This window comes from Takifugu rubripes, chromosome 4, assembly GCF_901000725.2.
Source record: "Takifugu rubripes chromosome 4, fTakRub1.2, whole genome shotgun sequence".
In the NCBI taxonomy this organism is placed as follows: Eukaryota; Metazoa; Chordata; class Actinopteri; order Tetraodontiformes; family Tetraodontidae; genus Takifugu; species Takifugu rubripes.
Window position 1 is genome coordinate 4,926,865 of NC_042288.1, and position 19,858 is coordinate 4,946,722.

Consider the following 19,858-nt stretch of genomic DNA (forward strand, 5'->3'; position numbering starts at 1 on the left):
TATATGGCAGGTTTTGATCTGTCACACTGATCTAACTAGTTCATAAATTGCATTTGTTTTCTGTTATATAAAGGCAATAACAAAGTCAATCTTTATTGCGCTTCAGCATATCTAATCAGCCTGATCCACATCCCACGGAAACGCAGGTGTTGTAGTGAATAACAAATAACACCTTCAATAAAACATACAAAAAACACCTCCAATAAAACATACAAAAAAGCACCAGAAACTCAAACTGACTCCAGTTGTAGTTAGGCAAAGGACTTTGGTATCATTTATCACAACATTTATAGCATATGTAAAAAAGAAGCGTAAAACTGCTCTAGTTTTTGTCCACTAGACGGGGCCATTGCGTCCGTTAGCTCTCTTCTATTCAGGGACCAGTGAGATGAACTGTCCTGGCCATCAGCCCCTCTTTAGCCGTCTTTCTCTGCTTAGCCAAACGTTGATTGTGTTTTATCCCGACGTGGTTCTTTTACCCTTAACTGATCACAGATAGGCAGAAAGCTTTATTTTAACATATAGCCAGCAAGATTAAAAAAAATCTGTTTGATCTCAAAGATGTCAGGCCTGCAGGAAATGTATTTCTTCTATAGTTTTTTGTAAAGTAGCGGATTCTATAGTCATTTTTGTTTAAAACATTCACACAGTACGGATGGCTGTCGTGGTCAAATATTGTATAAATAAAGCTTCATCAATGAACCTGTGACCCTGCGTCATCACTCCCGACCAAAGGGAGAAGAGTTACCTGGAATTAGCTACAGGTGAGGCACCAGCATGCAGTTTTCGGTGGCTAATTTAAATGAAAATAGATGCCAGAGGGAGCAGTGGACAAAACCAGACAATTGTAGCTGTATTCTTACCAGAACCCCAGCAAATACCACTTTTCTGCAGCCGCATCAGTCTTAGCTACTTGCTGGAGAACTGAGGTGAATGTCTTAAATGATACAGTCAGCTTTATACATACTGCTAAACCTCTTTTTGCTGTATAGACACAAACATTAATATTTTGTCTTGTGGCAATGAAATCTGGCTTTAATTTAACCGCAAGTAACTATAATGATATATATATATATATATATATATATAAACATCATATATATATATATATATTATATATATATAATATATATATATCTATAATTTTGCCAGATTTAATAATTTCTTCAAGTGAAACACATCATGTCGTGTGACCATGTCTGTCTGCTGTCTTGACACAAGGTTCTGACGTCAGCTCTGACATTAGTTTAACATGGGGTCAGACAGACGGTGTCTGCAGGAAGAACCTACCCAGAGAGGAGTGCACCCTCAGACATATATGGGGGAGATAAGGAGGCACCTGTTCCTTCCTCTGGCTAAAAAGAGAAAAGGCAGAATCAGCTGGTTTCTCTTCTCTCAGTAAGTCAGCTGTCTGTTTCCTTTGCTTCAGTTCTCTTTAATGTTCCTTCATTCCTCATGGCACATTAAACCCTCAAGCAGAAAGTACAAAGACTAGAAAGGAAGTGGTATTCTTGTAAAATAGATACCTAACATAAGACCGTCTGGTAGGTTGAAAAAAGGCCCTCGGTAGGCTAGAACAGCTTATTTTTCTTCTTTAATTGAAGAAAACCAGAATAACCCCATATTTCTTTTCAGCATTGTGGCCAAATTAACCAAGAATCACAGTCTTTTAGATCCAACCCTTCTTCCCTTAGTGATGAATGACTTTATGACCTTCTTCACTGATAAAGTTCTAGCTATCAGAGAAAAAGCTAACCAGGCCATCCCAACAACTGGACCATCACCAGATGTGCTGACTGTGGGAACATACAGGGTCTCCAACGAGCCCTTAAACTCCTTCACATCAATATATTTTTCTGAGGCGTCTTCGCTAATTCAGAAATCCAAGTCCACCATGTGTATTTTAGATCCCATCCCAACACACCTGTTGAAGGATGTTTTACCAATGATAGGCAGTTCTGTCCTGGACCAGATCAATTGTTCTTTAGTGACAGGTTATATACCCCGGTCCTAAAAGGTGGCAGTGATTAAACTGTTGCTTAAAAAACCATCACTGGATCCTGATATGTAAGCAAATTATCGGCCCATATCCAACCTTCCTTTTATCTCTAAAATTCTTGAGAAGGTGGTGGTGACTCAGTTACCAGAGCACCTGCAGAGAAACAGCCTGTTTGAAATGTTTCAGTCAGGCTTTAGAGCTCACCACAGCACGGAAACAGCACTTCTTAAAGTTACTAATGATCTTCTCATAGCTTCAGATCATGGACTGGTCTCTATGCTGGTTCTGCCAGACCTCAGTGCTGCTTTTGATAGAGTTGATCAGAGCATTCTGTTACAGAGACTGGAACATATGATTGGGATTACAGCACTAGACTGGTTTGGATTGTATTTATCAGATAGATACCAATTTTCTCATGTCCATGGCATTCCCTCTTCATACAGTAGGGTTAGCCATGGAGTTCCACAAGGTTCCATACTTGGACCAATCCTTTTCACCTTGTACATGCCTCCCTTAGGAAACATTATTCAGTAGCATGTAATAAATTTTGACACTTGATGACACTAAGCTATATCTATCCATGAAACCAGAGGAGACAGAGCAGTTAGTGAATCTTCAGACCTGTCTTAAAGACATGAAGTCCTGGATGTCTTCAAATTTCCTTCTCCTTAACTCAGGAAAAACTGAGGTCATGGTGTTTGGTCCTGAACCTCTCAGGGACAGATTAGATATCATTATCACTCTAGATGGTATCTCCTTAGCCTCTAGTCTCTCTGTGAGGAATCTTGGAGTAACTTTTGACCAAAATCTGTCCTTTAACCCACACATTAAAATAGTCTCTAAAAGTGCCTTTTTTCACCTGAGAAACATCGCAAAGATCAGCAAACTACTGATCAGGGTGTCCAAACACCTCTTTAAGAAGCTTCCAGGTGATCCAAAATGCTGTAGCTAGAGTTCTTACAGATATTGACAAAAGAGACCACATTACTCCTGTACTGGTGTCTCTTCATTGGCTGCCCATTAAATTTAGAATAATTCTTAAAATTCTTTTACTGACTTACAAGGTCCTCAGAGGCCTAGCTCCATCCTACCTCGAGGAGCTAGTGATACCTTATCATCCCAATAGACCGCTCTGCTCTCAGAATGCCGGTTTACTTGTGGTCCTCAGAGTCTCTAAAGGTAGAATGGGGGGCTGAGCATTTAGCTACCAGCCCCCCCTGCTGTGGAACCAGCTACCTGTCCAGGTGCGGGAGGCTGACTCCATCTCTACTTTTAAGATCAGACTTAAAACCTTCCTCTTTGAAAAAGCTTATTATCACTAATTCTGTAGTTCCAGTTATTAGCCAAGAATTATCATACTTAGAAGGTCGTCTAATTATTAGGTTAACGTCTTATTTATGCTGCTATAGGCCGAGGCTGCCGGGACATGATTACCCGAAAGACCTCTGTCACTGTCCTGGGTCATGGCTGCCTCTTTTTTCTTCTATTCTCCTCTTCTCTGAGTAGATCAGTGATATTATTTCTTGTGTAGTTTCTCTGCCCCCCCATATTCATCTACAGGTATCTACATCTGCCTTCATAGTTGTATGCTAACCTATTGAACTCCGACCCTGCTGACCCACTCAACTCTACTCGCAGTTTATTATAATTAATATAATTAATGTATTTCTATGATCTCTGCCTAGTCTCTCTTCTACCTGCTCTGCCCCTTCTGTCTCTCTACCCAGCCGGCCATCAGCAGGAGGGTCCCCCTACATGAGCCTGGTCCTGCTCAAGGTTTCTTCCTGTTAAAGGGGAGTTTTTCCTTGCCGCTGTTGCTTGTTGGGGGTCAGGCCCTGGGATTCTGTAGAGTGCCTAGGAACAATTTTGTTTGTAACAGACGCTATATAAATATTGATTGATTGATTGATTGATTGGTTGGTTGGTTGGTTGATTGATTGATTGATTGATTGATTGATTGATTGATTGATTGATTGATTGATTGATTCTAACCTTATTTCCAGCGTCTGCCTGCAAATGACACCCAGCAAAATTTATTCCACAAAAATCAAAGCGGGACGCAGCGTTTGATGGTGAGTAGGAGCCTTTTTGGAACCTTCTCCTCTGCTTCTCTGACTCCTCTGGATTCACCTGTAGAAGTAGGTTATTGGAGTGGTCGGCTGCTTGGTCATTTAAATATGAGTCCAGGCCAGATTAGCGTGTTCTGCATGGGATCAGTGTCAGGTGTGATGAAGACACAGTCGACAGGCCGTTAGCTGTGACTCCAGTGTCCCCTTTGATTTATTCTTATTTATGGTGACGTCATGTTCTTTGGCCTGCTGTGCTGCCCTGAATCACAGAACCACGTAACCGAGGAGAAAGTGACCTCACATTTATGAGGTGTTTATCTGCTGCCTCTAAATGGACTCTGTGCTCCCGCTGTTGTTGTAGCCAGAGAAAGTCGGAACCAGTCAGGACTGGGCCTCAGGTCCTCCTGCCAGAGGAGGGAAGAGCAGATGGAATGATGCAGCCTATGAAGTAAGTCAGCAGAGCAGCATTGAAGCAAATGAGTGTTGCTCACTGTCTGAGCTGCGGTCTAGAGTCTCATTAACTGTCAACTATATCCAGAGATCATCTTAATCGCTTTATGTCATTAAAGTGGTTGAAATATTTATCTGTGTTCATCGTGAGAAGGAGGAGGAAGAGGAGGAGGGGTCTCCCTCACACATGATGATTACAGAGGAACGACGGCCATGACGCATGTCCTCCTGGCCTGAAGTCCTTTAAGATTCACTAATGAACACATTCTCTCTCTTCTTGTTTGACAACATGCTAATACATGTGTGTGTATGTGCGCGGCGTGTGTATGTACATTTTGTTAGACACGAGCTTCTTGCTCGGGGGTGTTTTCAGTAATAACTTCCCCTCCCTTTTCTACATCCACCTCCTCTGTGACGCACAACTCTTTTTTCATGAATGAACAGATGAGGAGGGTGAGAGAGGAGAAGAAGCTCAGAGATTATGATGATGTCAGAAAGCCCAGAGAGAAAAGAGCCAGTATTTTACCGCAGCCCAGTTATATATTTTAGCCCTATCGATATATTATTTTCATACACTTCTACCCTCCCCACTGGCCCTTTACTCCTTAGTTCGATCTGGGGTTGCCATAGAAACGCCTTGCCTTATAGGATACTTCTCTCCTCCCCTTCATTCACTCACGTCCACACCACACGTAGCAGCAGCGGAGGCGGCGGCATTCCCACCGCCCACTCCTTGATGAATAATCCATGTGAAGGAAGCTAAGCGGCAGATGTGGGAATGCCGGTAAAGGGAAAAACCATGTGGATTTAGGGATTTTTGATGGAAACGCTGAGAAAGCTGACCAGCTGGGAATCTCCGCACACCTCTAGTGGAATTACAGAGCTCATCAGTTGAGTGCGTTGAGAATCTGAGTCGTTGCTGGATTTGCATTTTCTGTAACCTGCCTGTGCTGGTTTTCCACTAGCAGAACCAGAACTGGACAAAAGAGTTCTACTTTACTGGGAATATGCACATTTGATATTGGTGCTGAGTCCTACTGCTGAGACTGACTCGGAATTTATAAAGATTGGGTTTTTTTTTTTGTTTTTAAAAAAAAGTTATTCAGCCCACCCAGACCTGCATCAGTCCACCTCGTTGACCCCTTCTGGTCCAGCGTGGATGTCTCGTCTCCTCTTAGTTGCTTTTTACCAAGACTTCCAGGACAAAATTCCTGTCTGAGCCGCCACATTCCATAAATGATAGACAGCTTCAGGGACATCACCTTCCTGGATTTGACTGATCCTGTGCTTGTGTTCCTGCAGAGATGTTCTGCTTCTGTTTCCAGAGCCCGTCCCTCAAGCTACAAGCCCTGGAAGCTGACCTGGGGCCCCAGGAAGCTTCAGTAGCCCCTGAATCTCATGACATCCCACCTGCCCAACACCAAGCCCTTGCTGCTGCAGGGAAGAGTTTGCTGCTGCACCCACCACCATCACCCCACACTGAGGATCAGCACATCAAGGACCCATCTCAGCCTGGTACCACAGCATGATTTTGGTCATTGACTTCTGCATTGTTTTGTTATAGATCTATAGTAATTTAGCTGCCCAATGATATCACTGCTGTCAGTGTAATTACAATTTGTAATTTGAGTTCATCTCTCTATTCTGATCAAGCCTAGTTGACAACAACTGATTCTAAATGTGTGATTAAGGTTCTATGTCCTCAACATTTTGTTCTGTCCACCCCACTGCTGCTTATTTGAATTTCAGGAACTGACACCCTCCCAAGCCCCCCAGGTCCTCCAACCAGCCCACTCCTGTCTCAATTTACTATGATGGACAACCCTATTCTGTCACCGCGATGCCCCAGCCTCAGTCACAGCCTGCGCTACAACCTCGACCCGGATGCAGCCCCTTCCCCTCCCTGCTCACAGCACATCCACATGTAAGACAGCTGTCTCCTCATTCGTAAACATCTGCAACTGGAGGATTTCAGAATCTCCCAGTGTTGACCTGCGGTTTTGTGTCCAGGGCACGCAGCAGTGTCCTCGTAGACCCAGGTGAGGGCTCTGTCTCCATCTCTGTGCTCAACAGACACATTCACAGCCTGAGGAAGAGGATCAGGCAGTTTGAAGAGCATTTTGAACAGGAAAAGCACTATAAGGTGAGAGCAGCAAAGGACCTGCTTTAGTCCTGAATTGAGACAAATGGGTTTACTCCCAGTTTATACTGATTTTGTGGGTATAACAGCATGCGTGCTTGGTATAGATGCAAGCATTTATTTATTTATTAAAACCTTACGATCGTGATAGTCTAATGCGCCCTCTGTTGGAGGAGGGGAAGAACAGCTGGTACATAAAGATGTTACAGAACATGAAGATGTTACAGAACAAATATTACTGAAAGTTCTTCAGAAAGAGACTTCTGTCTAAGAGCTGCTTGGTTTTTTGTTTTGTTAGCCGGCCCACAATGACAAGACGGCACACCCAGAAGTGTCTGGACTGATGACAGAACTCATCAAGAGTCGGAAGAAGCTCAAAGGTTGGTTACAGAATATTTATCTAAATTATTGATACAGACTAAATAATTGCCTGTTTATTTAGTTGTAGCTGGACTTTTTTATTGGTGTTTTCCATAAAATGTGTTTATCAGAGAACCATTAATTAAGGCTGGATTAACGTGGTGTCTATTTCTGTCTTTATTTAGAGCTGAAGTTGACACAGTCAACTGAGCGGGGACTGAGTTTATCAGGTGAAAAGCATAGGACTAGTACAAAGCAGAGAGAAGCATCACTGACAGAAACAGAAGTCCAGCATGTGAACAATGGCAACACCAAACCGAGCATGGAGGAAACCATCAACCTCATGAATAACCGATTAAAGCAAAGACGGAGGGAGCTTGCGCTGCCTGAAGCTGTCAAGGTTGGTATTCATGTGAGGATTCATAATATCAGATTAAATGTTTCAAGGAGGCAAGCACTGACAGACAGACTGCACGGGAGAGAGGGCCATTTGTCCTGTCCTTGTGTGTGCAGGACATGTCCCATTTCCAGATGAATATGGAGAAAACCAGCCTGCAGAAATGTTTGCTCCACTTCGAGAGTCTGCATGGACGACCGGTAGGAATCTCCCCGATAAAAGGATCTATTTGTTCCAGTGGGTCAACAGTTGCTTTCAGCATCTGTGTGTCCTCAGAGTATCAAACAGGAGTGGACCCTGGTGCAACCTTTCTACGAGCGGTACCACCTGCTCAAACATCTGCTGCTTTCTTCAGCAGCAACAGTCATCACGACCATTGTGAGTAACTCGTGAACTCAAAAGCTCAAACATGAGAGCAATGAGAAGCCCAATTGTGTAGGTTTAACTCGACCATAGTGTTGTAGTGCCACCTGCTGGCCAGAAGCAGGACCTACATAGGTCTGTAAAAAGTTTCGTTTTGTTAATTACGGAGGAGCAAAAATAACTATACAAATAAATAGATTTTATCTCAAAATTGCGAGAAAACACACGTTCTTCCTTGTTGGTTGGGCACATTTTGGCTCTTCCAGACGCCATCGAGCACACGTAATACATAATGAGCCTTATGTATGCGTGTATGCAGCGAGGATACGCAAGGGAATATAACGTTATAACGACAAACCTTTATTTCGAGATAAGCTGTTTTCATGTAATAACCTTCATTTGATTAGGACTAGAATCAAAACTCAATTAGTCTACAGGTAGTCAGAGAAAGTGGTCGTTAGTATTTGTCTAGTTAAAACAGTAGTTTACAGTTTAGTTATTTCTACATATTCAAACAGCGCTACTGTCGTTTCGGCACTATTACCGTAAAGTCGCAGTTATCCGCGCATTTAGAAAACGAAGAGCGACTGAAAAATCCGAAAGGCGGCTCAATTGCCCATACGGAACGACGTTACCGCAAGATGGACGGATTCGTTCTGTTTGCGGTGCAGCCCCATGCGTTATCACCAGCACTGCTGGAGTATCTTCCAGTCTTGTGACGTCGCTCTCCTGCGTCGCAGGGGCTCTTCAATTCAATTCAAATAAAGAAACTTTTTTGGGGGGAACGATAAAGCAATGTCCTCTGATTTATTTTGAGTTGTGTCACAAAATGTACACCCTAAAGAATAAAATCTAGCTGGGATTGATTTTATTCACGAGTCAAAGAAGCCAAACAGCATCGTGTTGCGACTATAATTATGGTAAGAATCGTCAGCATACGTGCGTATGAGCTGCTGAATGTATGTGTGCCGACACAGGAGGAAGAAGAGGACTCTGATGAAGAGTGCACCACCCAGCAGCCGTGGCTCCAGTCTCCCAGGTGTGTGTTTTCAGGCGAGTCACCTGACCTGCAGGCTTTGGCCCCTCTGGTGTCCCCTCTGGACGAGGACAAGACTCTCCAGCTGCATAGTGCTACAGTGGCAAAACTGCACGAAGCTTCCAGGTCTGGTTGGGAGAAGATTCTAAACTCAGTTTATGTTGCACAAGTTTTCAGACTCCTTTTTAATATTTTCAGATCAGAACTGTTGGCTCATTTCAGGACGACTCGATTAGAGAAGCGCAGGCTTAACCGAGTCCTCAGAGAGTTTGAGGAGCAGTTCTGCACGCAGACTGGAAGGTAACACATGTCCAAATCCATTTCATCTTGTCTTTTAATACGTTTGCAACATCTGGCTTTCTACAAGAAGAAAAACATCCACAAAAGAAATCTCATCCTAATGGTACAACAGTGTAATGCACACTCACTTTAGTTACGTTACTACAGTACAGAGAGCCCAAGAAAGAGAAAGACATGGATGTTTGCTTGGAACTGTACATGTTAGTCTTTCAAACAATTTTACAGTAAATTTTCTCTTACAATACTGTCCTACAACACTGTACAGGTCTGAATAAGGCAACATAGGGACCGTCAACCAGATATGAACTCTCTGCCGGTTGGTTTGTTTTTAATTGCGTTTTATTTTCTCTCCATGCATTAACAGGACATGTCAGAAGGAGGACCGTGGCCCAATGGCAGACGAATACTGCCAGTACAAAAACCTCAAAGCCAAGATGCGTCTGCTGGAGGCCTTGCTGAGTAAACGAAGGACTCAACCAAGAGCAGCAGAGTAATCTCACAGTGGGAATTTAAAAGTAAAACTGCTGCTTAAACAAACAGGCCCTAAATCTGGTGTTCACTCTCGTGGTTATTTGATGCACTTTACATAAAGAGACCTGCTGGATTTAGTTGACAAATGTAAGGAAATGTCCCAATGACACATCTCCTGTTGTAAATCTTGCTATAACCCTGATGTAGCATGTATATGTTATGTAGCACACAGCTACATCCAGAATGGTAAACTTGGTTGTTGCTGATTTTGAAAGACATCCGTCTTTACATTGATGCACTTTGATCGTGCCAAAATGTCAGTTGTAGTACAACTTTGCCAATCCTTAATGTGGGAAGGAAAAAAAGCATTAAATGCTGCTGAAAGGCAGTAAAACATATTGATTTTTACCATCTGTGCATGTCATTTTCACTGTCCCACATTGTGCTATGATATGCATCATTTTCATGCAGAAACAATGTAAATGTTGGTGAACATCATCGCTGTAGTGCAAGTTGTAGCGTCTGACCAGTTGGTGTTTTGCCTGTATGATGCTAATTTGTTGACAAAGCTCTGAGCTGCTGACATTGTGCACTTCGGTTTATAGAATATTCTATCTAGATATATGAATGTATCAATAAAAATAAATATTTTTTTCACATTTATTTTGCTAAACACAGTTTAGGTTCTACTTTCTTTTCGTTCCACTTAATACGATAAAATCATAGTGACTTGCAAAAAAGGTTGCTATGGCAACAGTACTGACAGCTTTCATTCTCAGGCTGCTCAGAACTGCATCATGCTTTTTTTAAGTGTTAAGTAAAAGACTAAGACTTGGTAACAGACATTTGGGGCTGTTGCATTAGTACTGTTGACATCTGCAGGAACGTCGCGTCTGGAGTTTTTACAGCTTTGGTCAAAGGCGCAGCTGCAGTACCAGTCTCCGCCACTATTGTCCGCCACGAGTCAGAGGTAAAAAGGAGTCTAAGGTTAGAAAACAACAGCTAAATAATTACAAACAACCAAAACGTTGGCCCACTTTCACCACAGTGGACATTATTTAACAATATAATCATAATTACGAGGCAGAGAACCAAACATGGAAATGTTTTAACGCAAGAAGTTAGTACATTTTAAAGGGAATGATCAGATGTCAGTTTTTCTCTGCAGGATGGAGGAATGACTCAAACTTTACATCAAAGGTAAATATACTCAGGTAAGGAGGCCTTGATAAATGTGTTCCCTTTCTGTCTTCTTCACTCTTTGGGAATGATCATCTCTGGTGAGAAATAAACGGTGTCGTAGACCTGTTTCATGCATGTGTTGGTCTGTATCTTCAGCCCACGTGGACTTCAGATTGTGGACGTCTCTCACTGTCCGTCCTTTCCTCCACCTTCTGCGTTCAGCTTTAGCGTCCCACACTGATGTTGCAGATCTTGCAACTGGGGTCCTTCTTGGCATTAACAGTGGACAGACTCATCAGCTGGTGCCCACTGATCTCAGCCACTGTTCCCAAAGCCAGGTCTACAGGATCTGTGTAGATCACCTCCAGGATGACATCCTGTGCATGGTGAAATACCAGACTGCCATCACCCTCTTCATCCTGCTTACAAGTGAGGAAGCGGTTGTTGGAGAGGTCAAGTGCAGGAAGCCTCTGCTTGCAGAAGTCATCACCTCTGGAGCCCTTTGGTGCCAGGACGAGTATGACGTAATGGTAGGCTGTATACATGCAGTAGAAGTCTCCAAAGTAGAGGTTAGTGTTGGGGTTGAAGAGCACGTTGGCACCAACCTCATAGCGGTAACGGCCATAAGGGGAGTCTTGCGGAGGCTTCCCTGTGTTGAATTCTGTATTGCAGCTAAAGAAAATTCCCTCCAGCTTGCCACTGATAGGTGACCCATGACTACCGCTGTTGTCCTTCACCGATGGGAGCATTTGATTCTGCTGCACCTCCCTGAAATTTGAAAAGAGAAAGAAAACCTTAATTACAGTCGCTGAATAATACCCAACAAATCTGGATCATGTTTGACAGCAGAATTTAACTGAATACAAAAATAAAATAATAATGCATGGCCGATCAACAAAAAACAATATGTGGAACATTCCCGCAGGTCCTCTGAGCATGTCAATACCGTTGTTCTCCACACGTGGGCGCAGTCACGTTACCCTCAACAGGAGCAACTCTGTACGAAAAGGTGAGACCCCGACAACATGGTGTCCTAACGAGCGCGTCAACATGACCCGAAACACCGAGGAATGAAGCTGGGCAGAGTTTAAATCAGAATCCAACAGAGCTTTTTGCTTCTGTCTCTCCCTATTTCACACGGCTGTCTGTTATCATCTTGCAGGAATTTAAACATACTTGAAGAGTGAAATAAATTATTCATTCTAACTACACTGAATCGACAGATTGGGGCTGTAGGTTATGATGGCTGGGATCCTGGTTCTGTAGAACCACCTGCAACTTCCTGTGCAGGTGTGATTTTGCAGTGATCCGCATGAGTTTTCCAAGCATTTAGTCTGCGCTGTCCCCATCCGTGAATCAATAATATATCTATTAGCGTTGTTGTCACAGCAATGCATTAAATCACCACTGCAACCTATTGAGATTAGACATAAGACAGGGAACACTTTAGTCTTCACTGTGAATGTTTTATTATGAGAAAGGCCAGACTTGGAAGCAGTGATTACTGGCAATATTGTTGTAACTAATGTATATACAGAGGTCAGTTATTGTGCAGAAGTTGCCACATTAAATCCATCAAGTTCATACTTGAGTCTTAATTATTTAAATTGAGAAATGCACAAGGTCATTGTTCCTACACAGCAAAGGAGCCGCAAATGCCCTATTAATTTCTACAAAACAGAAACAGAGTTCTAAAGTGGAGATGAACATGCTGCCTACCCGACGTGGTCAAAGTACTCTTTATTCTGATTTCTGTAGAAGACTGAGAAAGGCAGCATCCGGCCTGCGATGACCTCTGCCTTCTCCAGCAACTGGTTTAGATGCACCATGGAATAATCTGCAAAACAGTCACCGTGGAAATGAGTCTGGGCCCCAGACGATCGGGAAAAATGAACAAAGGTTGTGTTGAGCTTCATTTGTTGTCATCACACAGCTGCCTTGTCTACTGATCGGATGCTTAAGCCTGAACATCTCATCTATTAGAATGGCATCAGCACCTTCAGAAGCATTTATGTAGCATTTTTAACTTGTGTTTGTACAAATTTAGATAAATCTCAATAATCATGATGTTCTTCATCCATTATTATTGTGCAGGGTACAGCTGACGTCTTTAGCGCCTCCTGGTGGCAGACAGTAATATCCTGCACATGTCAAGCCACACCCTTCTAAGCAGGACATTTTAAGACGTTTAAAGTCACCCTAACTGGTATGTTTCAGTCAACCACATTTACACTCAAGTGACTATTTCCCTTTACTGAAGCAGCTCCTTTCCTACTACCTACTATCTTTTCTTTCACAACCTGTTCTTTTGAATGCCAGCCTCTGGTCTTATCTCTATCACCTCCCATCCCCCACACTAAGCCTGTAGCCAGCAGTGTTGCACCAGCTGACCTCTGCATCAGAAGATATGCAGATTCCAGCCTTCCTTTAATCCTCCATTTTGACCTCCATTCTAAATTGCCCTCCATCCTTCACTTTGAGATATTTTATTGCTCGACTGGTTGGGCTGGCAAGTGCAGCCGGAGTGTCAGCGTTTAGGGTGCATGTAGGCTGCCTATTGCTCACCGGCAGTGCAGAACTCGATAATCTCACTCCACTCAGAGATGGCGTAGTCCCCATCAGCCTGTTTTGATGCCGTCTGCACCGCCACGGTGTACTCTGTACGAGGGCTGAGGAACCAGTGGCCACGAACAGTCATGGGCAGCGGGACTGCTTTGGCCACCAACTTTGTGGGGACGTCCTGGATATGAGATAATGACATGCAGAAAGGACTGAGATAAGAGTTTCACACATCCCAGAAGGTTATTGCAGTGCTTGTGTGCTGATCTCAACAGTATTTAGCTCTTATGAAGTGTCAGGGCCACTACACACAAACAGATCTTAGATCAGCCCTGTCAGGAGAATCATCACCTTTCCCTAAAACACAACCTTTTAGTTGGTTAATGTTCCTGCATGTTTGGTACAAATGATGCTCCAGAATAAAATTTGTACAATTTTCAAAATCAATATTGAAAAACAAAGAAGATTCATTAGGGGTTTGTTGACTTTCATCATGTTCCTGAAGAACTGACCTTGTGTTTAAACTTGTTGGAGTTTTTGTTCTCCTTCTTGTTCAGATCGATGAAGTAATGAGTGATGCGTTCTTTGTTCCGTGGCTCCATGTCCCAGCAGATCTTGAAGGAGTCACATGTGATGTTGCTGATCTTAATGTTTTGAGGGACGGGGAGCTCCTCCATCTCAGAGACACTGCCATCCTGGGATTTACTTCCTGTGTGGTTGAGAACAAAATAATTTTGATAAATCACATTGTTCTTTTTACTTCAACAACAACAACATCAAACAAGCTGCATTTATATTTCTATATTTACAGTAATTTCTCCATTATATAAAATGGAATAGAATATTGAATAGGATGGAAGAATGCCTTTAAATTATTTTTACACAAATACACAACAAAGAACTCCCAGTCACATGTTGAATGTTGTCATGGCAACACATCAGCTACTCAGAACATATGCTGCATTAAATATTTGAGAAGCTGCTGATTGAAGAAATGAAGCCAGGTTCACATAATACGCGTAAAACACACGTGACAACAGCAGCTGACCTGGTTTCCTGTAGTTAAAAGAACATTTCTGCATGCTGAGAGGGGGAGTCCTCCTACATTTCCCAGGTGATCGTGGGGCTGGTGCAAGGATGCATCCCCACGGGTGACAACGCGAGGTGAAGGCGTACCACCCAGAGCGAAAACGCAGCCCAGTGTCCAACCATGGGTGAATGAGATCTTTGTAGTTGGGCTGAATCCAGACGTGGCCTCACGGTCAGGGAGACGCCCACTTGGCACAGCAACAATGTGTTTTCTGTGCACGCTCTGTGCTGTAAACACCAGCATGTGTAAAATCCAAAAATGCAGAATTTTGGACGGGTAGACGACATAATGGGAGTCTATAGATTAGAGACAATGGTGGGAGCAGTCGATTGACGATGGAAGGTCCATGTCTCTGTCCCATAACTGGGCTTTGTCGACGCTCCTGTCTACAGTGGATGCTTTAATTTATTTGTTTTAGCAAATAATTGCCTTTTGATTCACTCCAGGGGGACAAATACATGTTCTTTACCACACAGAGCCCCTTGGCCATCACACACACTTGTCCTACTCATGAGTTACTATAAATAATCATCTTAGTGTAAAGAGACAGACCCCCTGTTGTGACACCCTTAGAGACTCCACAGGTATTCGAGAAAGAAGACGCGTTTATTAATGCTTACAGAATGTGTAGCATTAAGTCTGTGGGTCATGGATTTTTTTGAGGGGAGGGAGAGACACACAACGGTTACGGTTACTGCACCTGCTCTATAGACAGATGGGAACCATGTAAGCCCATCTCATTATATGTGTAGTCCTACTGAGCTGTTACAGTTGACTCAGGCAGAGCAGATCCCAACCCTGCTAAGAAAATACTTCAACTCATCCGAACAGAGCAAATGAGTCTAATGGAACTTTAATCAAAAGGTCAGTTCATTTACTGAAAAAAAGATCTACGGATGGATTCCAGGATTTTTAGCACTGGTTTCAGTGGTTTTCTCACTGGAGCTCAAGATCATCTGCAGCATTGATGGGCTCCACAGATCCTGGTATTAATGGCTCACCTGGTCTCAAATATCCTTCATCAAATATCAAATCAGCGTAGAAAGTCTTTTTGAATGAATTGGAAAAATACTGGTGTAACTCTTTGATGCAGGCTAATTCCAGGTAAAAACTGGTGAAAAGATGCAGCTTAAGGTGTAAAATGATTATAAATGAAGTGAATCAGTTCATTAAAGCTCGATTGAGCCTCATAAAATCAGCAACAGTCGGATTCCAAGCTGAAATCTAAACCAATTCCTACCGCCTGCAAGTAAATTTGAGGGAGCTGAATCCTCTGAGACTCCAGAAGCAGAAACTGAAAGATGAAAGAAGAGCATCCAAGCAGGCCTGAAGAGAGTGACCAAAGCACTTCGGCCATCTCACAGGGAGGTCTAAACCTCTCTTAATTGTCAGGAGGAGGATTTTAGCTTGTCTGCAATAACGTGCAGAGGTCAACACCGCAGCGCTCATTCATGTTGAGTCATGATTGTCATGGGGGAAGGGGGGTCAATTCATCATTACGGAATGTAAAGAGCTGTTGTAATCCTGTGTTTGCCCTCTTACTCAGTTTGTAGTCAAAGGGCAGCGTGAAGTGTAGCAGGAGATGCTGAGGGAGGCCTGAAGGAGGGACCACAGGGTCCAGAGGCGAGTTCAGGCTGCCCAAAGGCCAGTCAGTGTTTCAAGGTTTAGTTGTGGGCCAGAATCAGGGCTATGGGTGGTGCTTCTTTCTACACTTACCAAACAAAAATGATTCCTGATTTACTCCCAATCAAAACACAGTTGAGGGTCCTGCATGTCTGCCCAACAAATCATACGAATATCAGTCTGAAAATTGGGTGGACTTCTCTCCTCGATCAGAGTCCTGGTGCAGTTTACTGTGACGATGCTGGATTTCATATGTGCCGAAACATACTGCACCATCAGCCGTGACTCTGCAGAAATTAATCTTCCAGAGAGCAGCATCGTCTCTGCAGCTACCACCAGGATTAGGAAGAGCTGAAAGGTAAAACTGTTCACTGCACGAGATGCGGAGGCTGCTTAGTGACATGAAGAGTAGACGTTCATCTGTAGGAGTTGCTGTCACACAGAAAACTACAGCCATTCATTGTGCAGCTGCAATGCTCAGTGAGCCCAGCAGGAGTGGCCAAGCCCAGGCCAGGCCAGGCCAGACCAGGCCAGCTCGGCCCAGCAGGTGGCTGTTTCATTATGGCTCTTAAGTACTGTTTTTTTTTTTTTGGAAGGGGGCATGAGTTGCATTTTGGAGATAAATTTAGAATGTATGGAATTGAACTAAATGCATTCCCTGGAAATGCTGCAGGCAAACAAACAACATTGATGTTCGGGTGTGGCAGAAAATGCATCAGAACCTGATTTAAAAAAAAAAAAAACGCTCAGTGAGGAGAACTAATGGCTCACAAACATTAATTTTCATGATTTCTATCAATAGTTGTGCACACAAGGTCGGTATTGTCTGTTATACTCCAGAAACCGAACTTCAGCTCCCTCAAGGACAAAGAGGGAAGCAATCAGGAATGTTCTGGAGGAATTTGGTAGAAATAAAATGAGTTATCTAGCAAACCTGCAGCACACAAACCCATTTGATCAGAATCAGCCAAGCTTGCCTGTAGATCACGATCAACAGCACAGCTGCCAATTAAAGTAATGGGCCTCTCCTGTAATAACAACTGTTATTATGTGATGGGACTGTTGGTCCAGCTGATGTCCAGTGAAGTGGTGGTCGCTCTGGACACCGAGAAGGTGAGCAGATGTGATCTCTCTGGTTCAGAGTTAATCCTCAATCTCGTTGAAAAGGTAACCTGTGATGGGGCTGTTCACACGTGGGTGCAGCCATTTTCGAGCCTCAGTTTAAAGATGACTTGCTTTTTTTTCCTGCCTCCAGTATCATTTAAAATTCACATTAAGTTGACGTCTCCTCCTCCATGTAGCTACTAGGGAACACAGCTGCTGACGCGGCCGCCTGGGCCGATCCACCAACATTACTTTTAATATACATTATTTTTAATATCCATGAAACTTTTATATTTTAAATTGTTAGATGAGGCCAGCAGCAGTTTTGGTCGGTTGACGAGGAGGAATAAAAACAGTGATTTTAAAATATTATTTAAATTATATATATATGATAGCGACCAGAGAGCCAGACGAGACAAAGAGAATGATCTCTGTGTGCGGGGCTGAAATCTTTACACCGTCTCCGCGATTTTATGCTTCAGCTGTGGCATTTCGAGCAGTATGAGGTGCCTCTCTGATGCAAAAACGCATCCCTCTGTACAGACGCTCAGTTATTCCGCGCACGCACCCGCATCCGTCTAATCAAGAGCTGCTACACTTGTTTCCAACACAATGAGGGTGAAACATGGGGGGAAAGTCAGTCAGAAACATGATCAGCAGCAGTGTGAAAAGGAAAAGCCTCACCGTCTCGTTCACAGAGCTGAATGGCGTCCAGGCTCAGGTCCTTGATCATCCCCTCGCACGGACTTAATGGGCTGCTGATGCTGTGCGCCAAACCTGGGACCTCCATGTCGAGCACAGGAGCCTGCCGGATGCTGCTGCTGCCTTAAATGTCGTTGAAGCGCAAAACCTTTCCGATCACAGCAGTCAGGGAATGAGAGAGGAAGGCGGATTGCTGTCCAGTTAGTCGGCACCCCGCTCCGCCACGCACGGATCTCCTGTCTCCTGGGTGGTGCGGCTAGTGGCGCGTCAGCGGAATCGTCACGGGCGCAGAAAGCACAAGCCGCCAGTTGGAGTTTGAGGCACTGCGGCCTCTGCAGAGACGCGTGCACATGCAGCAACTTCACTCGCACCCGTCAGTGCGTTTATTTACTCCGTGCATGCAAGCAGCGCCTCTGAGCCACAAGTAGGCGTGCGCATGTGTAGCAGCAGAATATGGAGTTTAGTTAGTGCGGGGATGCTCTGCTCTAACCAGACCGGCGTCCGGCCTCCTCCAGCAGGGTCTCCGTCTGTGTTTGGTGGGGTGTAGCCTCCACCGACAGAGGCGCAGGTGCGAGAGGACCACCCCGTAATGAGCCGTGGGCAAAACACACACACACACACACACACACACACACACACACACACACACACACACACACACACACACACACACACACACACACACAGGACGAGCGTCCCCTGCTTTTCCATTTTAATGGCGCTCATGTTACGCTGTAATGGAGAATCATGTCTGCCAGTTTCACGGCTTGGGGCTGTTAGCTCAAACAACTACGCCCGTTTATCACACGCACAACCTAAAACACGGAAACTCGGGACCACTGCACACACAAGCAGCTCTGCAGCCTCTTCAGCCTCCACGGCGGCTCAGAGGGAAGCCATGTCGCTCTATTTCTCCAAGAGCAGACAGCGGGATCCCCGAGTCATGCAATACTAAATGAAAGAGACACAAATGAATTATAATACGTTGGGTTGAGGTTTTGTTTGTTTTTTTTTGGGGGGGGGGGGGGTAGTCATATGTTTATCAGCCATCACGCTTACCGTTTACATTGAGTCGTCAGTGGTGCATTCACGCTGATGAGGATTAGAGGGTGTTATTGGAGGTCAGAGAACCAAACCCTGGCAAGCTTATAATCACGGAGGTATTCAGATTCAGATATCCTTCACTTCATGACTCTTCCCATTTTCAAAGCTAGACCCTCACTGATGTATGTGCCATCCTACATTTAATTCTCATTGTCAGCCCCTCCCCCCACATTCCCTCATCATCTCAGTTGGAAAAGGCGGAGGTGACGAGGCTGATCGATTCTGGAGGCTTTCTTCAAATGAGAACTCCATCTATCCCATTTGCCATCCGTGTCTCCACCCAGCCGTGTCCCCCTCCAGGGAGAGTCGTTCTCCGTTAGCGTCAGCATGTCCAGAGCTGTGGGAGGAACAGGAACAAATTCACCCTAGCACCCGCCATTCCTCACATTCATCCCTTTCCTAGAGCAGAATAGCATGACTAATAATAAGCATGAAATGTGTGTTACTTTGGGGAGATCATGCCCTCTCCTGCATTGACCCGAGGCTACTGAGTGTCTGACTCTGCTGGACAGAGGCCAGCTGGCAACGGGAATCAGGAAAAACAGATCAAGCTGATCCAAAACAACTTGTTTCAGATTTCAACTTTCCTGGCAAAGCGCCTATGTGACCTGGTGGTAAAATCGTTCAATCCTTCGACTAACCCATGCTCTCACCTGGGTTCGGATGCTCCAGTCAAATAGTTCCTGTCAAGTTCTTTGGGAGCTGTTCTGGATTCCAGAGTCACAGCACTAACAGGCTACTCACAGAGATCTCGCCTCTGGATCCTCTCCTGGTCAGACACACTGATCTGTGGTCAACAGTAGTTAGTTATGAATCCTGGAAAAACTTTAAACAACCTCACCAAACTGAGGAAAGCTCAACACAGACCTGATGTGGTGGAGGTTAGGGTGCTGTTAACGCTCATGATGG

The 19,858-nt window shown here is 44.2% G+C and overlaps 2 protein-coding genes across 4 annotated transcripts; one reads left to right on the forward strand and one right to left on the reverse strand.

Moving 5' to 3' along the window:
• The first annotated feature begins 5,180 nt into the window (after positions 1 to 5,180).
• fam13c (family with sequence similarity 13 member C) lies at positions 5,181 to 9,640 on the forward strand. Of its 2 annotated transcripts, none has more exons than XM_029835574.1 (10): positions 5,181 to 6,033; positions 6,268 to 6,442; positions 6,529 to 6,661; positions 6,957 to 7,038; positions 7,204 to 7,418; positions 7,532 to 7,615; positions 7,692 to 7,793; positions 8,756 to 8,940; positions 9,018 to 9,114; positions 9,479 to 9,620. In XM_029835574.1, the coding sequence occupies exons 1-9, from the start codon at positions 5,823 to 5,825 to the stop codon at positions 9,064 to 9,066; spliced, it is 1,236 nt and encodes a 411-aa protein (XP_029691434.1). In that variant the 5' UTR covers positions 5,181 to 5,822; the 3' UTR covers positions 9,067 to 9,114; positions 9,479 to 9,620. The 2 variants fall into 2 exon arrangements, with proteins under 2 accessions (XP_029691434.1, XP_003963803.1); XM_003963754.2 differs by having other exon boundaries at positions 5,215 to 6,033; positions 9,013 to 9,114; positions 9,479 to 9,640.
• On the reverse strand, positions 9,131 to 18,444 carry phyhiplb (phytanoyl-CoA 2-hydroxylase interacting protein-like b). Of its 2 annotated transcripts, none has more exons than XM_003963735.3 (5): positions 17,828 to 18,444; positions 13,839 to 14,035; positions 13,333 to 13,507; positions 12,487 to 12,604; positions 9,131 to 11,535 (listed from the first exon to the last, which is right to left on the reverse strand). In XM_003963735.3, exons 1-5 carry the CDS (start codon positions 17,931 to 17,933, stop codon positions 10,992 to 10,994), a joined length of 1,140 nt encoding a protein of 379 aa, XP_003963784.1. In that variant the 5' UTR covers positions 17,934 to 18,444; the 3' UTR covers positions 9,131 to 10,991. The 2 variants fall into 2 exon arrangements, with proteins under 2 accessions (XP_003963784.1, XP_029691435.1); XM_029835575.1 differs by lacking the exon at positions 17,828 to 18,444 and adding an exon at positions 14,375 to 16,622.
• Positions 18,445 to 19,858: the final 1,414 nt, after the last annotated feature.

Excerpts from the sequence above, each read along its gene's own strand:
- fam13c (XM_003963754.2), top strand. The coding sequence starts at position 5,823 with ATGTTCTGCTTCTGTTTCCAGAGCCCGTCCCTCAAGCTACAAGCCCTG. Across the intron at positions 6,662-6,956 it reads AACAGGAAAAGCACTATAAG|CCGGCCCACAATGACAAGAC; the intron begins GTGAGAGCAGCA and ends TTGTTTTGTTAG. Across the intron at positions 9,115-9,478 it reads TTCTGCACGCAGACTGGAAG|GACATGTCAGAAGGAGGACC; the intron begins GTAACACATGTC and ends ATGCATTAACAG.
- phyhiplb (XM_003963735.3), bottom strand. The coding sequence starts at position 17,933 with ATGGAGGTCCCAGGTTTGGCGCACAGCATCAGCAGCCCATTAAGTCCG. Across the intron at positions 14,036-17,827 it reads TCAGCTCTGTGAACGAGACG|GAAGTAAATCCCAGGATGGC; the intron begins GTGAGGCTTTTC and ends TCAACCACACAG. Across the intron at positions 11,536-12,486 it reads GAGTACTTTGACCACGTCGG|GGAGGTGCAGCAGAATCAAA; the intron begins GTAGGCAGCATG and ends TTCAAATTTCAG.